At 41.9% G+C, this 22194-nt stretch overlaps 1 protein-coding gene across 2 annotated transcripts in view; it reads left to right on the forward strand.

The window, feature by feature from the left end:
* Positions 1–21838, forward strand: part of USP12 (ubiquitin specific peptidase 12) — a 59441-nt gene extending 37603 nt beyond the window's left edge. For both annotated transcript variants that reach the window (XM_055542498.1, XM_055542497.1), the window contains exons 3-9: positions 2371–2584; positions 7987–8213; positions 10168–10244; positions 10365–10448; positions 14748–14945; positions 17426–17504; positions 18628–21838. In XM_055542498.1, coding sequence (XP_055398473.1) covers positions 2371–2584; positions 7987–8213; positions 10168–10244; positions 10365–10448; positions 14748–14945; positions 17426–17504; positions 18628–18729 — 981 coding nt within the window. In that variant the 3' untranslated portion in view covers positions 18730–21838. The remainder of the gene's footprint in view (positions 1–2370; positions 2585–7986; positions 8214–10167; positions 10245–10364; positions 10449–14747; positions 14946–17425; positions 17505–18627) is intronic.
* The last annotated feature ends 356 nt before the right edge of the window (positions 21839–22194 follow it).

Consider the following 22194-nt stretch of genomic DNA (forward strand, 5'->3'; position numbering starts at 1 on the left):
GACAGTGCTGGTACCCGTACGCTGTCCACACGTGTGATGGCTCTTATCACTTCAAGTTGCACAGTGCTGCAGGCTGATGCTACCACCCCTCTGGTTTATTTGTGCTGCTGCCATCTATCATGATTTAAGTGTAGACCTGGGGATTATAGGATTTAATCTGTTTCAGCTAAGCTAATTTTCCAAAAGGGACAGATGACTCAAAAAAGGTTGTTTCAAAAATAACCATGTAGTGATGAGGTGTGCCAAACCACACTAAGTTCTTCATGCAGATCATTGAGTTACTTCTTCACAAGATTGTAGAGGTTGGTGCTGGTATAAACGTCATTTACAGATGAGGAAACCGATAAATAGAGTGGCTTGGTAACTTCCCTAGGAAGGCGTTGATAGTAAAAACCCATCCTGTGCTTTAAAGTCATCTGAAGTCATTCTTTAAGTAATTCTGCCACCAATTTGATAGACATTTAGGTTTATTTCTCTTTATTTTCGATTTTAGGAATTTATTTTTTCTTCCTGTTTTAATTCAGTTTTTTAAAAATATGGATACAGGGCCTTTCCTGGTGGTCCAGTGGCTAAGATTCTGAGCTCCCAATGCAGAGGGCCCAGGTTCGATCCCTGGTTGGGGAACTAGATCTAACATGCTGCAGCTAAAAGTCGGCATGCTGTAACTAAAGATCCTGTGTTCCTCAGTTGAGACCCAGGGCAGCCAAATAAATCTTTTCTTAAAAATATGGGTGCAAAAGAAACTTCTTATAACCATGTACATGCACAGCGGTCTCACTTTCATTGCTCTCTCCTCTTTTCCTTCTCTCTATAAATAATCATTTATATTAGCTTTTGGTTTAGCCTTCCTAATTTTAAAATATCAGCAGACGTGTGCATGTGTTGATGGACATAGTTGAAGGGTTGCATTCTTCAGCACTCCTCTGCAGGTAGCCTGTTAGAGTTTCGCGTATAGGACCTTACCCTGGGAGAGTGCTCTGAGAACTGTCCTCGGTCCTTGTTTACTCCCTGGATCCTCCCTGAGTGACTTCCAGGTGTTTTATTAGCCTGCTTTTCACGTCATCGTCTATTCATGGGAAGGAAGAAGGAAGGCAGAAAATATTTGTCAAGCTCTGTGTTCTTCTCTTTGTAAAGTAAGACTGTTTCCTCCCTTGTCATTAAATAGAAGGAAACTCGTGCCTCCCTGACATCTAGTGGTTAAGACTTCGTGTCTCCAATGCAGGGGTGCAGGTTTGATCCCTAGTTGGGGAACTAAGATCCCACGTGCCTTGGGGCAAGGCCAAAAAAAAAAGAAGGAAACTGAAGCTGAGTAGTCGTGGTCGCCTGCTCCAGGCCACGTGGCCAGTGAGAGGTGGCGCAGCCATTCAAGATTCAACTCCAGAGCGAGTCCACGTCCTCCTCATGGATTGAGCATGGTGTGACCTGGCATTTCAGCATGTCAGTGGTTAGGCTGTCACACTGTTGATTCTTTCATCTAATACTTCAGAGTATCCTGTTTTTTTCTTATTTTCTGTTTTTATTTTTTGGGTGGCACTGAAGAACTTGATAGTAAACTTCACTATTATGTTTTTATAAAATAATTTTTGAGAGTTATATTTTTAAATGTACAGTATAGAAAATAGTTCTTATACAACCAATCCTATCAAAAGAGTGAGAATTGGGAAAGAAAAAAATTCTCCAGAATCCTAAACCTTATCTAATTTCACTATTTAAACTGTAGTTCTTTAACTCAGTGGTCATAAAGGCCAAATTTATCACATGTATCTTTCTTCCATTTTAACCTGAAACTAATGTCAAGAGCATCCATTTAATGTTAAAATCTCTAATTTGCAGTCAGGACAATTATTTTTACCCTCAGTTCAGTTCAGTCGCTCAGTCGTGTCCAACTCTTTGCGACCCCATGGACTGCAGCATGCCAGGCCTCCCTGTCCATCGCCAACTCCCAGAGTTCACTCAAACTCATGTCCATCGAGTCAGTGATGCCATCCAGCCATCTCATCCTCTGTTGTCCCCTTCTCCGGCTGCCTTCAATCTTTCCCAGCATCAGGGTCTTTTCAAATGAGTCTTTGCAGCAGGTGGCCAAAGTATTGGAGTTTCAGCTTCAGCATCAGTCCTTCCAATGACTATTCAGGGTTGATCCTATAGGATGGACTGGGTGGATCTCCTTGCAGTCCAAAGGACTCTCAAGCATCTTCTCCACACCACAGTTCTACCCTCGGGTACCTTTTGATTTATGAGGATCATAAATATTCCCTATCTTGCTCTTTCTCTTCTCTCAACAACTCTAGGCTTGGAAATTCTTTCTCTGGAAATTGTTTTGCCCCCAATTTTAACCAAAAAAAATTTTTTTTTCTTCTTTTTCTATCCTAGTTTGGGAATACCTGCTACTGCAATTCAGTTCTTCAGGCACTTTACTTCTGTCGTCCGTTTCGGGAAAAAGTTCTCGCGTATAAGAGTCAGCCCCGGAAGAAGGAGAGCCTTCTCACGTGCTTAGCAGACCTCTTCCACAGCATCGCCACCCAGAAGAAGAAGGTTGGAGTCATACCTCCTAAGAAGTTCATAACGAGATTGCGGAAAGAAAATGGTAAATAACTCTTCTGCTTCTCAACCTGCTGCTGAGGTAACAGGACGATCAGGTGCAGCAAGTGTCGGCTGGGCATCCTCACGCCCGATGGTGCAGCGGCCTCTGAGAAGCCAAAGGCGGTGTTCTGCCTGGAAGGCAGAGCCAGCCAGCTCAGTGAGGACACAGTCACTTGGGTTCCTGTGAGGTGTGGCTGCCGTCTGAAGTGTGCTGTACAGAGATTAAATTCTGTACGCCCAGAAATGAGAAATTGTCATTTCTCTTTTTTTGCCTACTTGGCTCTTTGATCAAGGAAAGTTGTTGGGGGATACTTCCCCAGTGGTCCAGTGGCTAAGACTCCAGGCTCCCAATGCGGGCGGGGGTGGGCGGGTTGGGGGTGGCTGGGTTTGATCCCTGATCAGGGAACTAGATCCTGCATGCTACAGCTAAGACCTGGTGCAGCCAAATATTGAAAAAAGAAAAGTTGCGGGGTCTTCTGCAGTTTTTTTGTTGATTTTTTTTTTCCAATTACTGTTCATTTGTGTTTTTTTTGGTAATGCTTTTTATGCATATTAACTCATTTGATCCTTACAATAACCTGATGAAAGGCCATTATATTTCCCCCACTTTAGCCATGAAAAAAAAAAACCAAAAACTGACGCTAAAAGACTTGCCGGGAGTCACACCCCAGGCAAAGGAAAGCGCCAACACAATAAATGAAACTTTCTGGCTTAGATATATGGTTTTAACTCCACCGCCTACCCCACCCCACCCTTTTAAAAATAGTTACTGGCTGCACCCCCACTTCCCTTTTCTCTCTTCAAATAGTTTTCATTTGATTTCCCTAGCAAGCTCATCATTAGTCACTGCTTCCTCAGTTGCCTTAACGTCACTGGCACTCAGGGATGTTACGGTGACCTGTCAGGCCCGTGTCCTCCCTGACGTCTGAGCCCAGCGTCTGTCCAGGGTGGTGAACCGCCTCGGGAAGTTCGGATGGACTTGAGAAACGTGTGGAATTCTTTTTGCTTATTTGCTTGGAATTAGGCATTTCAGTCACTGTAGAAAGAAAATTGGGTGTTATTTTTAGTTTCATTTGTTATCTGTCGAATATAATGATGCCAATAGAAATATAATTTGAGAAGTTTCTAAGGTTGGTTATTAATGGGGAGTCCTGCCCTTAACTCAGTTGAACTGTTCATTGTCACATGAATCGAGAAAAGCATGGGTCATACTGAATTTCCTAAAACATATGAAGATGCTGGAATAATATGATTATAGGTTACTATTTATTAATCTGATAACCATGTTAAAAGTTTTGTTCATTTTCTCCATATACAAATAGATTAATTGCTCACAAAAGCACTTTTTAAAATATTTCCCTGATTCAAAGCTAAACCTACTTACTGTCTTAAATTCCAGATGTGTCGAGTATCTGCTGTTTGTGAGAAAGCCAAGTACAACTCTGTTAGAATGAGACTGATTCAGGTCTTCTCGGAGAGTTGTTTTTTTTTTGTCTGTGTTGGTGGGACACTTAAAACATTTTGTCCTGGTAGAAAGCTCATGTACAGTTGACATTTGGACAGCATGGGTTTATATTACACGGGTCCACTTGCACGAGGATTGTTTCAGTAGTCAATACTAGAGCCCTGCTCGTCTGTGGCGGCTCAAATCCACAGGTGCACCACCAGGTACGGAGGGTCCTTACATACAAGGGGCCAACTATGGTTTTACATGGGTTTTCACCTGTGCAGAGGGTCACCTCTCCTAAGGTGGCTTGAAGTCAGAACAGCTGGCTTGTGGCTCTGTGCATCATTCACACTGCTGTTGGGGGCCAAGTTTATTCTTCTTATGTCACCTTCACTGTTTCAGTGCCTGTGGTCTGTTCATTCATTCATTCATTCATTCAAAAAATGCCAAATGACCTCTTTGGTTTACCATGGGGTTGAATGTTTTTTCATGTATTTTATTTAACCTTTAAAATTTTGTTTCTATAAGTTGTTGATTTCAAGTTTTTTGCTGACTTTGTCTTTTGTATAAATTCTTTTTGTGTTGAAGATGTTGATACCTTTCAGGTTTCACCATCTTAAACTTTTTAAATGATTTCTAATGTGTAGAACTTAGTCTTATGTGGTCATATCTGCAGCTCTTCTGTAATGTAATTTTTAAATTCCTTGTGTCTTAGGGAGGCTTTCCCTCGATTTTCTAATCTGTTTCTATTCTATCATTTTGAAAATGTAAACCATAAACTTCCTGAACTTATATAAGCTCTGGAGGTGAAACTTCCTGGCGGGGTGGTGGTCTGAGTGCATCTTGTTGGCTGGGTGCAGATGCCTATGTGGTCAGGTGGCCTGGCTGCCCAAGTCCCCTGGGTGGGGCCTGACGGCCTGCCTTGAGTCCTGGTCCTGCTGATTCCTGGCAGTGTCTTTACCGCTCTCTTCTGTTTCCTCACATGTGAAATACTGCTAATAGCGGTGTCACGGGGTTGTTAGGAAGATGGCATGAGGCCCTGCCCTGGAAGGTCTTCCTCTCCAGGCTCAGGGTACATCATGTGAGCACAGGTCAAATGCTTAGTGTTTCCATGACAGGACTCATTTGAGTAGCTACGGGGGACGTTCCACGGAGTTACAGGTCTTTGGAAGGGCCCTTAGAGATTCTCTGGATTAAATATATTTTCCATGATGCCTTTGTTCCCTAAACTTGACTGCACAGCAGAATCACCTGGAGGTGCTTGGAGAAGTGCAGGTTCCAGGCCTCACCTGACTCTGGCAGAGGGTGTACACGGGGCTGTGTGGCCCAGTGATTTATCATGTTCAAGGCTTCCTCTGTGATTTGTATACATTTGCCCTGGCACTGCCACAAGGTCCACTTTCTGCTTTAAAAGTTGCCCTGTTGTAGTATTTATCAGTTCAGTCCAGTCGCTCAGTCGTGTCTGACTCTGTGACCCCATGGACTGCAGCATGCCAGGCCTCCTTGTCCATCAGCAACTCCTGGAGCTTGCTCAAACTCATGTCCATTGAGTCGGTGATGCCATCCAACCATTTCGTCCTCTGTCATCCCCTTCTCCTCCTCCCTTCAGTCTTTCCCAGCATCAGGATCTTTTCCAATGAGTCAGTTCTTCACATCAGGTGGCCAAAGTATTGGAGTTTCAGCTTCAGCATCAGTTTTTCCAATGACTGTTCAGGACTGATTTCCTTTAGGATGGACTGGTGTGATCTCCTTGCAGTCCAGGGGACTCTCAAGAGTCTTCTCCAACACCATAGTTCAAGAGCATCAATTCCTCAGCACTCAGTTTTCTTTATAATCTGACTCTCAAATCCATACATGAGTACTGGAAAAACCATAGCCTTGACCAAATGGACCTTTGTTGGCAAAGTAATGTCTCTGCGTTTTAATATGCTGTCTAGGTTGATCGTATCTTTTCTTCCAAGGAATAAGCGTCTTTTAATTTCATGGCTGCAGTCACCATCTGCAGTGATTTTGAAGCCCCTAAAAATAAAGTCTGTCAAATGTTCCCATTGTTTCCCCATCTATTTCCCATGAAGTGATGGGACCAGATGCCATGATCTCAGTTTTCTGAATGTTGAGTTTTAAGCCAACTTTTTCACTCTCCATTTTCACTTTCATCAAGAGGCTCTTTAGATCATCTTCATTTTCTGCCATAAGGGTGGTGTCATCTGCATATCTGAGGTTATTGATATTTCTCCCGGCAATCTTGATTCCAGTTTGTGTTTCTTCCAGTCCAGCATTTCTCATGATGTACTCTGCATATAAGTTAAATAAACAGGGTGACAGTATACAGCCTTGATGTACTCCTTTTCCTATTTGGAACCAGTCTGTTGTTCCATGCCCAGTTCTAACTGTTGCTTCCCGACCTGCATACAGGTTTCTCAAGAGGCAGGTCAGGTGGTCTGGTATTCCCATCGCTTTCAGAATTTTCCACAGTTTATTGTGATCCACACAGTCAAAGGCTTTGGTATAGCCAATAAAGCAGAAATAGATGTTTTTCTGGAACTCTCTTGCTTTTTCCATGATCCAGCGGATGTTGGCAATTTGACCTCTGGTTCCTCTGCCTTTTCTAAATCCAGCTAGAACATCTGGAAGTTCACAGTTCACATATTGCTGAAGCCTGGCTTGGAGAATTTTGAGCATTACTTTACTAGTGTGTGAGATGAGTGCAATTGTGTGGTAGTCTGAGCATTCTTTGGCATTGCCTTTCTTTGGGATTGGAATGGAAACTGACCTTTTCCAGTCCTGTGGCCACTGCTGTTTTCCAAATGTGCTGGCATATTGAGTGGAGCACTTTCACAGCATCATCTTTTAGGATTTGAAAGAGCTCAACTGGAATTCCATCACCTCCACTAGCTTTGTTCGTAGTGATGCTTCCTAAGACCCACTTGACTTCACACTGCAGGATGTCTGGCTGTAGGTGAGTGATCATACCATCGTGATTATCTGGGTTGTGAAGATCTTTTTTGTATAGTTCTTCTGTGTATTCTTGCCACCTCTTCTTAATATCTTCTGCTTCTGTTAGGTGTGTGTCATTTCTGTCCTTTATTGAGCCCATCTTTGCATGAAATGTTCCCTTGGTATCTCTAATTTTCTTGAAGAGATTTCTAGTCTTTCCCATTCTATTATTTTCCTCTATTTCTTTGCATTCATCACTGAGGAAGGCTTATCTCTCCTTGCTCTTCTTTGGAACTCTGCATTCAAATGGGTATATCTTTCCTTTTCTTCTTTGCCTTTCACTTCTCTTCTTTTCACAGCTATTTGTAAGGCCTCCGCAGACAACCATTTTGCCTTTTTGTAGTATTTATGGGACAACAGATTAAGTGAACTAATAAAAAGCAGTTGATTCTTACCACCTCAATACATTCTGTATGAGGATAGGTTTTCTCTTTTTTGATCAGTTAGTATTTTTTAGAAGATTTTTGGAGAAGGCAATGGCACCCCACTCCAGTACTCTTGCCTGGAAAATCCCATGGACGGAGGAGCCTGGTAGGCAGTGGTCCATGGGGTCGCACAGAGTCGGACACAACTGAGCAACTTCGCTTTCACTTTTCACTCTCATGCATTGGAGAAGGCAATGGCACCCCACTCCAGTACTCTTGCCTGGAGAATCCCAGGGATGGGGAAGCCTGGTGGGCTGCTGTCTGTGGGGTCGCACAGAGTCAGACACGACTGAAGTGACTTAGCAGCAGCAGCAGCAGCAGCAGCAGCAGCAGAAGACTTTTATTCATCATAACTTTATTTTCCCCACATTTGAGTCATAATTTGTATATGTGAAAGGTACGTGTTTCTTGTTCATTACTAACAGTCCCAAACATTTTATGTAATTCTGATAGAGTACTAGATATACTTTTTTTAATTTAGTTTTTTTAATGAAGTTATTCATTCTGAAATAATTCTCTATGTATCATTATTTTTAGAGCTCTTTGACAACTACATGCAGCAAGATGCCCACGAATTCCTAAATTACCTACTAAATACCATTGCTGATATTTTACAAGAAGAGAGAAAGCAGGAGAAGCAAAATGGTCGTTTGCCTAACGGCAACATCGACAGTGAAAATAACAGCACAGCAGACCCAACATGGGTTCATGAGATCTTTCAGGGAACACTGACTAATGAAACCAGGTGTCTTACTTGTGAAACCGTAAGTATATCATAAAATGTCATACAGAACACATCTAACCCATTGTGTTAAAAGTTCTTTGAAGATGAGTGTGAGAGTGAACTTGAGAGTTGTGGTGCCTGTGACCGACGAGCCTCTCAGCTGTCTCTTGTTGACTGAACCCTGAGCCGGCAGAGGAACACTCGCTGCGGTGTGAACTGTGTTGAGACTTCATGTTGAACAGGAGGGCTGTGTTGTGACCTCAGTGTCGTACAGAGTAGTCTTGCTGCTCTGACGGCCCTCTGTGCCCCGTGTATTTGTGCCTCCCACTGCCCCAGCCCCTAGCGGCCACGGTCATTTTATGCCTCCATAGTTTGCCCTTTCCAGATGCCACGTGGTTGGAATCGTAGAGCATGTGGCCTTTTCATATTGGCTTCTTGCACTCAGCAGTAGGTATTTAAGGTTCCCACCCGTCTTTTCACAGCTTGATAGCTCATTTCTTTTTATTGCTGAATTACATTTTATTGTCTGGATGTACCAGAGTTTATCCATTCACCTACTGAAGGACGTCTCGGTTGCTTGTTTTGGTAATTATGAATAAAGCTGCTCTGAACAGGCATGTGCAGGATTTTGTGTGGATATGTTTTCAGTGCCTCAGTTGGTGGTCAGGGGCGCAGTTGCTAGATCGTGTGGTAGCAAGAGTATGTTTAGTTTTGGAAGGAACTACATTCACATTCCCACCAGCAATGAGGGAGAGTTCCTGCTGCTCCACGTCCTGGTCAGCACGTGCTGATGTCGGTGTTTTGAATTTTGGCTGTTCTAATAGGTGTGTAGTGTTGTCTCATTTTAATTTGCATTTCTCTGATGGCATATAATGTGGAACATCTTTTCATGCACCTGTTTGCCATCTATATATCTTCTTTGCTGAGGTACCAGTACTAGTCTTTGGCCCATTTTTCAAATCAGGTTGTTTGTTTTCTAGTTGTTGAGTTTTAGGAGTACTTTGTACATTTTAGATACCAGGCCTTTGTCAGCTGTGTCATTTGCAAGGATTTCTCCCAGCCTGTGGCTCATCTTTACTTTCTCTGAACCATGCCTTTGGCAGATCAGAAGTTTTTAATGTTTTAATTTTAAATTTTAATCAAGTCCAGTTTGTTTGTTTGTTTTCCTTCATGGAAGTGCTTTTGATATTCTTTAAATGCTTTTGCTGTCATATCGAGAAAGTCATCACAGACCATCTGTGCGTGTAGAGTCGTGTGGTGGGGGGGGGGGGTCCCGGGCACCGAGTCTGACGTCCCTCCTGTTGCATCCTGTCAAGGGAGGCAGCCAGCGCGAGGGATGTGTCCTACTCCAGTTCACTGAATCAGTAGTAACTTTAGATCGTGACAGATGATTTATTCATAGTTCACACAGAACATGGTTAAATTCGGAGGGTAAATGAAAGAAGGTCATAAATGAAGGCTCATTTGGCATGTTGGACTAACATTTTTTCTTAAATGGTAGTTTTTTTCTTAAATAATTAAACAGTACAGAGATCATGTCCTTTACCAGCCATTCTCATTCAGCCTTGTCCTGTGTTCTTTTAAGAATTACTGTGTATGGCATAGTTTGTTTTATGCTTTACACCATGGACACAGGAGCCTGGCGGGCTACAGTCCATGGGGTTGAAAGAGTGGGCCACGACTGAGTGACTAAACCACCCCCCATACCAGGATTCGGGGAAGTGATAGGATTTCACATCACACCAGCCTTTGCCAGTAAGGAGAGCAGCCGTAGGTGCACTTTGGTATTTTCCTCTAAATATAATGAAGGGTGTTGATTCAGCGTCCTTTTGTAAACTTGCATGACTCAAGTAGTTTCTTTTCAACTTGGGGGAAAAGGTTCTTTATGTATTTGATAATACTGATAATAACCCACATTTAATTCTATCATTTTGAAGCAGTAATTTCCTGATATCTAAAGAAATCAAAGGTAATTAATTCTCTTATTTTTACAGATAAGCAGCAAAGATGAAGATTTTTTAGACCTTTCTGTTGACGTGGAACAAAACACATCAATTACTCACTGCTTAAGGTAAGCGTGGAATTATTTATTTTGACAGTTAATGATTATCTTTGGTTTTTAGAATATCTTTAAATGAATACATCATTTTCTGGTATAGGCAAAACTAATTTATTTTGAATTTTACAACAGGGGTTTTAGCAACACAGAAACTCTATGCAGTGAATACAAATATTACTGTGAAGAATGTCGCAGCAAACAGGAAGCACACAAACGGTAATTTAGTGTTTTCTGAAATTCATAGTGATTCTTTGGCCATGGATGTTCTAACCAAAAGTGATCTCTGGCAGTTTGCATTGAGTAATCATCCTTCATTTTATCACCAACCGTTAAGACTCATTAGGTAATTACTAGACAAACACATTAGGTGGTTACCAGGCAAACAGTGCTCAACTCTGTGCTGCCTTGACTGTCCACACTTGGTGAGTGTTTAATCACCATAAACCAACACAGTGAGAGGGTTCTGCTTTGAAGCTCTCCTCGTTGTGTAAGCTTTCTCTTGGTGAGGAAAGAAGAGGGGGAAAGTGCTTTCCTCACGCCCACTCCAATCTCCACTGTTCCTCCATAGGATTCATGCCTTCTCTCAGTGTGTTACCATGAAGACCGTATTCTGGTATCAGAAAAGGGACTCATCATCACCCTGATTATTTTACTTTTTATTTTGAAGCAGCCTCAAAGTCTTGTGAGCAATATACCAAGAATGCCTTTTCACCCTTAACCATTTGAGAGTGGGTCCCTGCTGTGATGTCTCACATTTCTGAGGCTTCGGTAGCAGTGTCCTGCCAGTGGAGACGTTTCCCCTGTACCATGTCCGGCCACGTCAGGACAGCAGCACTGACATGTTACTGTTGTCGTAGACCTTCCTTTAGCATCACCAGATGTCCCAGTAATGTCCTTTATAGAAAAAAAGGGTCCAGTCCAGAAGCACACGTTGCACTTAGCATTCGTGTCTCTGTCGTCTTTCTACATTGGGAGCAGTTCCTTATTAGTCTTTGCTTGACTTTCACTCTCTTGACACTTAAAAATTACAGGTTAGGAGAAGGCAATGGCACCCCACTCCAGTAATCCTGCCTGGAAAATCCCATGGACGGAGGAGCCTGGTAGGCTGCAGTCCATGGGGTCGCTGAGGGTCAGACACGACTGAGTGACTTCACTTTCACTTTTCACTTTCATGCATTGGAGAAGGAAATGGCAACCCACTCCAGTGTTCTTGCCTGGAGAATCCCAGGGACGGGGGAGCCTGGTAGGCTGCTGTCTATGGGGTCACACAGAGTCGGACATGACTGAAGTGACTTAACAGCAGCAGCAGCAGCATAGTGTTTCTGAATGAGAGCACAGGGATGGGAGGAGAATATATGTAAAACAATGATGTAAGTCATAATAATTCCAGATCCTCATGTACAGGTTTGTTGCTATGACTGAGGACCCACTGGATTCTGAGAAACCAGTGCTCTACCAGTCGAGTGTGAAACAGAGCAGCTATTAAGAGAATGAGATTTTCATTACAGTAGGATGATATGTTAGTAGGGATTGCTTTATGTGGTAGAACTAATGGAGAGGAAATCACGGTCATCCTCTCTTTTCAAAGAAAATAACTGTTGTATGTCAAAGATGAGGGAAAAATTAGTCTTAGTAACTAAAGAGAGCAGTTATCTGGGACATCCCTGGTGGTCCAGGGCTTCCCTGATGGCTCAGACTGTAAAGAATCCGCCTGCATTGCAGGAGACCTGGGTTCGATCCCTGGGTCGGGAAGATCCCCTGGAGAATGGCGTGGCAACCCACTCCAGTATTTTTGCTTGGGAATTCCATGGACAGGGAGCCTGGTGGGCTATAGTCCATGGAGTCACAAAGTGTCAGACATGACTGAGAAACTAACACCTCAAACTTCCCTGGTGGTCCAGTGGCTAAGACTCCTTGCTTCCAATGCAGGGGGCCCGGGTTTGGTCCTTGGTCAGGGAACTAGATCCCACTTGCTGCAAAAACATCCCATAAATAAATTCAAAAAAGAGAGATCAGTTATCAGAGAGAAAAACTTAATCAAAACACCCAGAATGTACTATGCACGTGTAAGATTCATGTATAAGCACTATATCACTATGATACTATTTTATTCAGAATGTGTCATAGTTGTCAGGTTTATTAATAAAATTTAATAATTGTAGTTATTTTACTTAGTTTACTTATTTTACTTAGTTATTTTAATAGTTATTTTACAGAATGTCCTTCTTTGGGTCCATCTCATATTTTCATGTGATGAGGTTCAGATTATGTTTTCTGGGCAGGAATCACACAGAGGTGAGGCTGTGTTCTTTTTAAATACACGATTTTGATGCGTGTCATGTGTCGGGGCCCCACGACCACTCCTGGATTTGATGCTTCCCTAGAAGGACTCACAGGATTCAGCGTCTGTAGTCCTGCTCACAGCTAAGGTTTGTCACAGGGAACAGTGACAGGTCCGATCAGCAAAGGGGAAGCCGGGTGTCCTGTCCACATGGAGTCACTTGGACACACTTGTTTCTCCAGCATCGAATGTGGCAGCATTGTCTCCCAGAGAAGCTCATCACAGACTCAGTGTGGTGCCCGAGATTTACTGGGGGCAGGTCGCCTAGGCATTGCCTGCCTGTGTGTGTGCATACACGCTCAGTCACTCAGTATCCGACTCTTTGCGGCCCCACGGACCATAGTCCGCCAGGCTCCTCTGTCTATGGGGTTCTCCAGGCAAGAATACTGGAGTGGGTTGCCATCTCCTCCTCCAGGGGATCTTCCTGACCCAGGGATCAAGGCTGAGTCTCTTATGTCTAATGCATCTCAGGCGGATTCTTCACCCGCCAAGCCATCAGGCCTGTACCAAAACTCCAGGCTCCTGGAAGGGAAGCAAGAGCTCAGCATAAACCATATGATCTGTACCACAAGTTCAGGCACATCAAGCACCGCTTACCAGCTAGGGAACAGCGGGAGCACCCCCAGATCAGGTTCCCAGATGCCAGCTGAGGGTCAGCCCCACAGCCAGCCCTTCCCAGGACGGTCTGGGGCTGCTCTGTAGGTCCCGTGACTCCCACCGTTCTCTCTGGTCACTTGACTGAGGTGCTGTCTCCAAATGTTAAGCTGTGCTTTCTCCCTAGTTTGTTACTCATATGCATTTTGTGTGGAGGTATTTTGAGATTATGAATATCCCTGTTTCTCAGTCTCAGTGAGGGCTCAGGGATATTGCATTTGAGGTTATATATTTAATTTCTAGAAATGGAATTATTGAGGAAAAGGGCATAAAGACTGTTGGTTCCTGTGGCTGGCTGGTTTTCCAGGAAAGATTAGGTTTTTACATTTATTTTCACTAATGTTTTTCACTGGCCAGGTTAGTAAATATTTCTGGGATAATCAGCTGCTCCTCCACACTTAAGATCTGTAGAATGCAGGTTTCGAATAAGGCTACAAAATTTTTTTTTCACTTTATTAGAGGCAGTGGCTTAGTAATTTTTATTTTAAAGTATGAAAAGTGTTTTGCTTCACTGAACACATACAGAATTCAGTCCTGCACTGTTTGTCAAGTACCTGCTGTGTGCCAGGCATTATTACTGGGGGGTGGAGAAATACGATGAAAGAGATGGTTTCTGTCTGCCCAGAGTCCAGACCCTAGACAGAGAGAGAGACCACAACCATCTCTGTATTTTGTCGTGTAGCAAACTGTACCGAGACAGAGTGAGTCTGTAAAGTGCTGGTGGAGGGTGGAGGAGAACAGCTGTTTCTGTTGGACGGGAAAGCGTTGGCGAATTTTGTTAAGAAGAGGCTGCCGTGCGGTGACATGGGGGAGTGGAGATGGCATGGAGGGGGTCTTCAGGATTGTTGAGGATGAGGAGGCCTGGACTTCACAGGTAGAAACCTCATTCCTGTGTTTCCAGGTTATTTTATTGCCTTTCTGGGATCCACGCAGTAAGGAACTGTATCCTGTCTGTGAAACGCCCTGAGTGGCTGGTCTTCATTGCTCTTCTCTCTCTCTCTCCTGTTCCCAGTCTGTTCCTGACTTATATAGATGAGTAGAACAAATGTATTTTAGTCTCTGCTCTCAGCAGCTCTTAGGAACCGGTTTTTCCTCTACCAGACGCAGGCATCGCCTGCAGTCTGCCTTGTCTTAAGGGACCTCTATTTCAGGAGTTCAGAGTTCTTAAAATAACGGGCTAGACCTCTGTCTGGGAGCCACACGGAGTTCCAGGTCGCATTATGTGGTTTGGAGATGATGAGGGACAGGGGGCCGTCTTAAGACCGTCAGAATGTTGCTCTGCTGATGTAAGAGTCCCAGGAGATTGCTGTTCACCTCAGACCGTCACAGCATTATTAATCAGTTCTACCCCAACACAAAATAAAAAGCTTAAAAAAGGCACAGGTAGAAATAATGCGGAAGTGGGCAGTGCTGGGCTAATAAAACTGTCAACGGTTAATTGAATCCTGCAGTTTGATAGTTCTTTTAAGCACATGGTGAATGTCTGTTACGAGATTCTGTCTTCATGTTTATTCTGACAGGATGAAAGTGAAAAAGCTGCCCATGATTCTAGCTCTGCATCTGAAAAGATTTAAGTATATGGATCAACTTCATCGATACACAAAACTTTCTTACCGGGTGGTTTTTCCTTTAGAACTTCGTCTGTTTAACACTTCAGGCGATGCGACCAATCCTGACAGAATGTACGACCTCGTGGCCGTCGTGGTTCACTGTGGAAGGTAACGGGTGTGGGCCGTGCCGGCGGGAAGCTCGGGGGTGGGCAGTGCGCACAGGACACCCCAGAGCCACTCAGAGGCGGGCCTGCCAGAGATCCTGTACCCCCGGTGCTCTAGGACCGAGATGAGTTTATTTCAGAATGAGTATTTCAGATCCATTTTACCGTTTCCTCCTTAAAGCTTTTATCTGTTAAAATAGTGCATTATTGCTTGGATCTGATATTTGTTCTTATTATCTAAATAAGGGCTTCCCTCGTAGCTCAGCTGGTAAAGAATCTGCCTGCAGTGCAGGAGTCTCAGGTTCAATTCCTGGGTTGGGAAGATCCCCTGGAGAAGGGGATGGCAACCCATTCCAGTATTCTGGCCTGGAGAATCCCATGGACAGAGGAGCCTGGCGGGCTACAGTCCATGGGGTTGCAAAGAGTCAGAAACGACTTAGTGACTAAACCACCACCACCACCATCTAAATATTACTCTGAGAACTTTTAAGTCCTGTTAGTTTTCTTTTTTGTTTTTCTTGGTTGTTGGTTAAAAAAAAGAAAAAAGATGCTCCTTAAAGAGATTTTATAAAATAAGTTCTTTATTTTTACAAAATCTGAGACTAGTTGGATATGTTCATCATATTAATAATAATGAAAAACACTTTTAGAAGGCCTTGAAGATAACCTTCAAAGATAAGTTTTCCGATTTTACAAGTCTGTGTGTATGTTTCCTATTAGCTAATTTAGTGTACTATCTCATCTATAGACCTTAATTCATAAAATAGCTCAAAAAGATTCTCAGACCACAAGAGCATTGCATAATCAACATTTATGTTTAGAACATACAATCTTCATTGACTGTTTACAATTTCCTGTATTAATTTTATTTTATTATATATATATATACACACACACACTTTGGCTGTACTGTATAGCTTGTGGGGTCTTAGTTCCCTCACCACGGACTGAACCAGGGCCTAGCCAGTGGAAGTGCAAGTCCTAACCACTGGACCACCAAGAAATTCCCTTTTGTAATAATTTTAAAACAAGACACTCCTCCATTTCCCCTGGTGTTTGGAAACGTGTACTAACAGCGTATTGTATCCCAGAGAACGAGAACGTTAGCTGTCCCTCCCTCCCACCTTTCTGCTCAGAATATGTCAAGAGAGCTGGGAGGGGGGTCCACCCTGTCACAGACTTTAACCTCTGTGGTCTGCGTCAGCCCATTTCCTGTCATTTATCCTCAGCAGTAATCTTGCTTTTCCATTTTTGGAGCATTCTTTTTCTAAAGTAAGTAATGACATCTGAACAGAGGAAAACAGTATCAGATAACTTACAGAACCCTACTGTAATGATCAGACTGGAGGTTTATGTTAGCATTAAGATTTTTTTTTTTAAGTTTAAGATGTTTTCATCCGCAGGGAAAAAGTACTCTCGTCATATTGTTCTGTCAACAAAGATACTCATTTTAACTACGGGATCAAAGATCTAAAGAAACTGGGAGGCAGCTTATTCTCAGATCTGAGGTTGCTGCTTTTAAAATAGTATTCAGAGCCATAAAGGATAATTTGTGTTGAAAATTTTTTCAAGGCCTATAATGTAATAATTGTGGTAGAATTGTAATTTAATTAAAAATTATATAAGCTTTTCTAGTGAGTCATACTTAAATAACTGGGAGAAGTTAAAAAAAATCTTTGATATGTTCTTTAAAAAGAATTTCTTTTAGGGAATTGGCTGGTGGTCCGGTGGTTGGGACTCTACGCTTCCACTGCAGGGGACACGAGTTCAGTCTCTGGTTGGGGAATGAAGATCCCACAAGCCATGCAGCATGGCCAAAAAAAAAAAAAAAACAAACCCCACCTTTATTTTTACATTTTTCTAGATTTCTGTATCCCAGATTTATTTAAAATGAAATGCAGAGGCAATTATAATAATTACATGTTGCTAAGAATTAAAACTAGCACTAATAATACTAAAAATAAGTTATTTGTTTAGAGAAGTTTATGAAGTTGGAGCTTGATTGCAGATCCAGGGTTTCAATATCTTTTTCAAGCATCATGTGGAATTTTTCCTCAAGAAAAACTATTGCCAAGGGTTAAGACTCAGAAATAATTCTATGTACATTGTTTGATGGTTATAATTCAGTGTGTTCTGGCCTCTCTTGCCCCACAAAAATGCTAGAAAATTTTATTTAAGTCTCTTGCAGAATCAAATTTGAACTTTACTTTAAAAATAATAATTTTAAAAGGCAACAAAGAATTTTAATAGCATAGCTTTATATAAATAGAATACTGGTTATATCTCTCAAAGCAGAGTACAAATTATTTTAAAATCGAATGACAGTTCAGATCAATGTAGCTTGATCTCTTGGGGGGAAAGAATAAGTAAGGAACATTTTTACCTGTTTCAGTTTTTCTCCTTTACAGAACATGGAATTTAGGACAAGAAGAGTAATACTAATAAACTTTATATAAAGTTAACTTTTATTTCTCTTTGTTTTAGTGGTCCCAATCGAGGCCATTATATTGCAATAGTTAAGAGTCATGATTTTTGGTTGTTGTTTGATGACGACATTGTAGAAGTAAGTAGTTTCCTGATTTCTTGTTTTCCTTCAAAGTTATATGTGTATCTTGCTCGTGACTTTTTCCTTCCAGCTTCTCATTGTATATGACAGGTCTTCAGGTTGTAATCGAATTCCTACTTCTCAGTCCCTAATATCCAGTTCCAGTGCTGCTGGAACGGTCAGGTAGCCTTGAAAATGTTTAGAATAAAACAAGTGAGATCTTTCAACCACAGAGCTAGTTAAGAAAAAGAACTTACACTATGAAAAAAATAATTTATTGAGCTATAAGACACAGTTAAGTATGCAGATTTTAAGCAACAGTTTAAATTGTTACATGTGAACACACACATGAGTGCACACACATAACTGCCATCTAGATCAAGAAATAGTGTATTTCACCACCCCAACAAGCTCTCTTATTCGTTTATAGTACCTACAGCTTTCCTCCCCCATTCCCCATCCCCTGGAACCCACTATTTCTAATTTTATTATCTTTACTGGGGTTAATTTTGTCTATGTTTGAATACAAGTGGACTCATCCAGTATGACTTCTTTGGTGTCTTTTTTCACTCATTCCTATTTATGCAGTTCATTCTTGTTACTTGCAGTAGTAGTTCTTTTTTAAAATTGCTATCTAATTTTTCATTGTACAGATATACCATGTTAGAAACTTGGCTTTTTGTCCATTAATGACTATTAAAATAAAACTGCCTTGGTTACCCTCGTACAAGTCTTTCACTGAACATGTGCACTCAGTTTTTTCTTAAGTATATATTAGATTGGACCTTATGAAATTGCCATGTTCATAGATCCCCAATGGTTGACAATCCGTTGTTTCTTATAGTTCGGCCTGTACCTAGGAATAGAGTTACTGGGTCACAGGGTATGTTCAGGCTTAGAAGATGATGAAAGCATTTTGTCTGTTTCTGGTGACGTTTTGCACTCCCAGCTGTGAATGAGAGTTCCATTCGTTCCACGTTCTCACCAATACTGGGCATCATCCAAGCCATTCTGATTGTGCAGAGCTGTTTTACAAATGAGAAAATGAAAGACATTATCCTAAGAAAGGTTGAAGCTTTTACTGGATTCCAGGAGTCCAAAGAGCTCATTTTTCTACTGACGTTTGTTTTTTTCCTTGCAGAAAATAGATGCACAAGCTATTGAAGAATTCTACGGGTTAACATCAGATATCTCGAAGAACTCTGAGTCTGGCTACATCCTTTTCTATCAGTCCCGGGACTGAGGGAACCGCGATGAAGAGAGACTTTCTGCCTCATTTCTTCTCTGGTTATTTGGGAAAGGATCAAGCACCGATTTTTCCAAGAAAAGAGAACTGCAGGGAGCTCAGGGGGGCAGCAGCACACTTTGCACACAATAAAGCAAAGACCGTGGGTTAACACGCTCTTCCTATCCTGGTAGTTGATTGATTCGCTCAGGTATCATGCTGTCTGTGCAGCTCTGCATAAGGCAGTGAAATCAGAGATACCAGCTCCTCTTGTAAAACAGCCTTCCAGTAACCGACATGCATTTTCTCTTCCTTCATTGCACCGGTAGTGATTGAGCTCCTTGGGGGTGCAGCAGAGAGAACGGGAGTCTGTGCGAGGTTATACTGACGATGGCAGGAGGTGATGCTGAACACGCCGCACACGCGCGTGCCTGGGTTGGACACAGAGAGAGAGAACACTGGGTAGTCTTTTCGAGCGTAAACCAGAAATGCTTTTTGGGCCCAACACTTGCAGTCGCCTTCCTGATGTAAAGAGACTGAACAGATATTAGAATCCAGTGTCAGGAAGGCAAATAACGTTTGCTTCTCTGAAGAAGCTTATAATCATATACAGTATATGTATATCTAGGGAACAATTGGTCAAAAGCGGCTTTTTGTTTCCCCAAGGGGAAAGACTGGCTTTGTAATTATAATTTTTTTCCTTATTTATTTTACTTAAAACTGGTAGAGTCTAAGTATTGTATGAAATGCCCATGATTCTGTCGGTAAATTTGAGCATATTTTTATTAGTTTTTGTCAGTTTAATGAATCCTTTCGTTTGTTTCTATTTTTAAGGTGAATTTTTAAACTATTTTAAATCATAAGTTACCCTAAGAAAAATTGCAGTGAGAGAAGGTAAATTATTCTTTTTCCAGGAGGAACTGATATCTCTGGCTCTAAATATTTGTTCCTAGTTGTAAGTTTTATTCAGCTTTAATTTCAGTAAAATTAAAAAAAATAATCAAAAAATTCCCTATTGTTGTGGAATGATGGAAGAAATCCTGGTGTGGTAGTGGTGTGCTAGTCTTGAGGGTTCTTCAGTACTCTGTTTCAGGCTGAGGTCATGTTTGGAAAACTCATGTCACAGCAGTTACCTTATTTTCAGATGTTCTTTATTCTGGAAAGAAGTGACCATCCCAACCCCAGCCTTCCTGGGGGAGCTGACAGACCCTGTGAGGAGTGCATTAATGAGGTCAACCAGGAGTACTTTGAAAGCAAGTCCTTTTTTCCCCCCTTCCACCTTTACAGATCGTACTGGAAGAGTGTTTAGAAATTTAACTTTGTGTTTGTAAAGACTTCATTCTGTTGGGAGTTTCAAGAAGTGACATGCGTGATGTAAGATGTATGTAAACCATTGCAGTTGACACTTTCCTATACATCAGTAAGTTGTCTGACAGTGGCCGAATGTGACTTGCAGAAAGTAATTGAATATATATTCAAAATAATAGCAATCAGGTCTTAGATGTTCTTTATTCAAGTCTTTTTAAGGCAGTAATCTTTTTTTTTAATTGCTGTAATTTTCTAAACTTATTTTACTAATACTGTTGAATCTGAAAAAAAAAAAGCAACAAAGAAGAATGTTTTTGTCTGCTGCTATTATTAACATTTATTATCTGTATCTTTTAGCTCAGGAAATGACTTCACCTATTCGTTCCACGAATAGATCTTTAACAGGGTCACTTTGCTAATTGGGCTGTTGAAACAAATGTGCCAGGAGAAAATGATGATGTCTTCTGACAGATTGCTTTTGCAGATAACAGTTTCTAAAGCCTTACCCTTGGCTGGGATGGTTTCGTACAAATTACATGGCCTGCCCAATCTACCACTGTGGCTCAGAGAATCACAACCAAGAATGTGGGCAAGGTCAGAGCTCTGGAGGTGCATATATTTTTTTTGCTTTGAGGGCTTCAGCCAAATCGTCTTCTAATTTAAAGCTGAAGGTCTGCAGCTTTCAGTCCAGAGACGAGGAGTAACGTGAAGCTGAACCAGCTTTGACTTGCACTGGGCCGCGGCATGTAGAAGAAAGATAGATGAAGTCATTTGCATAAAGGTACAGCGTTGGGATACTGTGTTGTGTTTGTAAACTTTACATTTTGCATTAAAAAAAAAAAAGTACAGTAAAGTAAAAGCCAAGGTTAAATTTTCTATGAAAGCAAGTTCTCACATTTTTCTTGAGTTCCACAGTAGTCGCACACTGTTCACATCTACACCCTGTTTAATAGGACGACCTGTCAGGGGCAGGACAATGGCATGATGGTTCTCCATTCACTTTGTTCTCTTAAGTGCAGCTGCATCTACGTGTAATGTCTCGAAGCTTCTCAGAAACGCAGTATGCTTGAAAAACTCGGAGGGTTTAGGGCTAGGGGGAGAAATGCAGACAGAGGAAGAAAAGTGACACGTCTAGAAAGCGACATGAGGGTGTGTGTTGGCTGACCAACTGAAAGGAGGGGCGGGTTCCAGTTGTACACAGTGGTGATTGCCGTCTAACTGTGTACATGTTTGTTGGGATGGCTGTCCCGTATTTTGTGTATTGGAATAAGAATTTCTATGAATTATTGTAACTGAAAGTAAGTATTCTAAATTAAGTCTCACTTCTAAGTCATATGGCTTCTGCCTTGGCAGTGGTACCTTTAGAAGCTGGCTGGAGACAGGAGCCCTGAGACTCTAGGCAGAGGGAGAAGGGGGGGTGTGTAATATATGGGTCTCGTCGCCTCTAACCATCCGTGTAGAGTTTTTTCCTTTCCTTGGTGGCAGTAGAAAGACCTCACTTCCATAACATACTACTCTTGATACTTTCTTTAAAGCTACTTTTTCATTGAAGATTTCTCTCATGAGGTATTTAACCTGGGAGCCGGGAGGCTAAGGCGCTCAGGTCCTGGCTCTTCAGTGAATTTAACTGTGTGACCTTGGGCAAGTCACTTAACCTCTCTGTGCTTCAGTCTCCCTATCTTGTAAAATGGGAGTAATACCTACCTCACAGGGTTGTTGTGGGGATTAATTAGATACAATGTCTGTAAAGCATCTAAGGTTCTTGAAGAAGGCGCTATATAAATACAAAATAATATCTATTAAAGTTGGTCTATTTGTGCCTGTGGGGTTGCGTGTGTTTTTTTTCTTTTTTTTTTTCTCCTTAAAATGCATTTACGAAATAGAAATATACACCGTGGGCGCTGTCTTACTGCTTTTCCTCAAAAGTTGACTACTCCTGCCGCCCAAAGAGATTTTCCCAGAAAGCATCCCACAAGTGTAAACCTGTATTCCATCCGCGCCTATGTTTATTCAGCATGCACTGTGCATGTATTCGTTTTTATTTAGTGGCATTGTCTTTCCCCAAATCCCAAATTTAAAAATTTAACTTTCACGTCGTAGAATCTTAGAGGGCAAGATGCCTTTGCAGTCACTGTTCCTAATGCCCCATCCTCCCTTCCACAGGCCTACTTGCTC

This window comes from Bubalus kerabau, chromosome 12, assembly GCF_029407905.1.
Source record: "Bubalus kerabau isolate K-KA32 ecotype Philippines breed swamp buffalo chromosome 12, PCC_UOA_SB_1v2, whole genome shotgun sequence".
NCBI classification, from domain to species: Eukaryota; Metazoa; Chordata; class Mammalia; order Artiodactyla; family Bovidae; genus Bubalus; species Bubalus kerabau.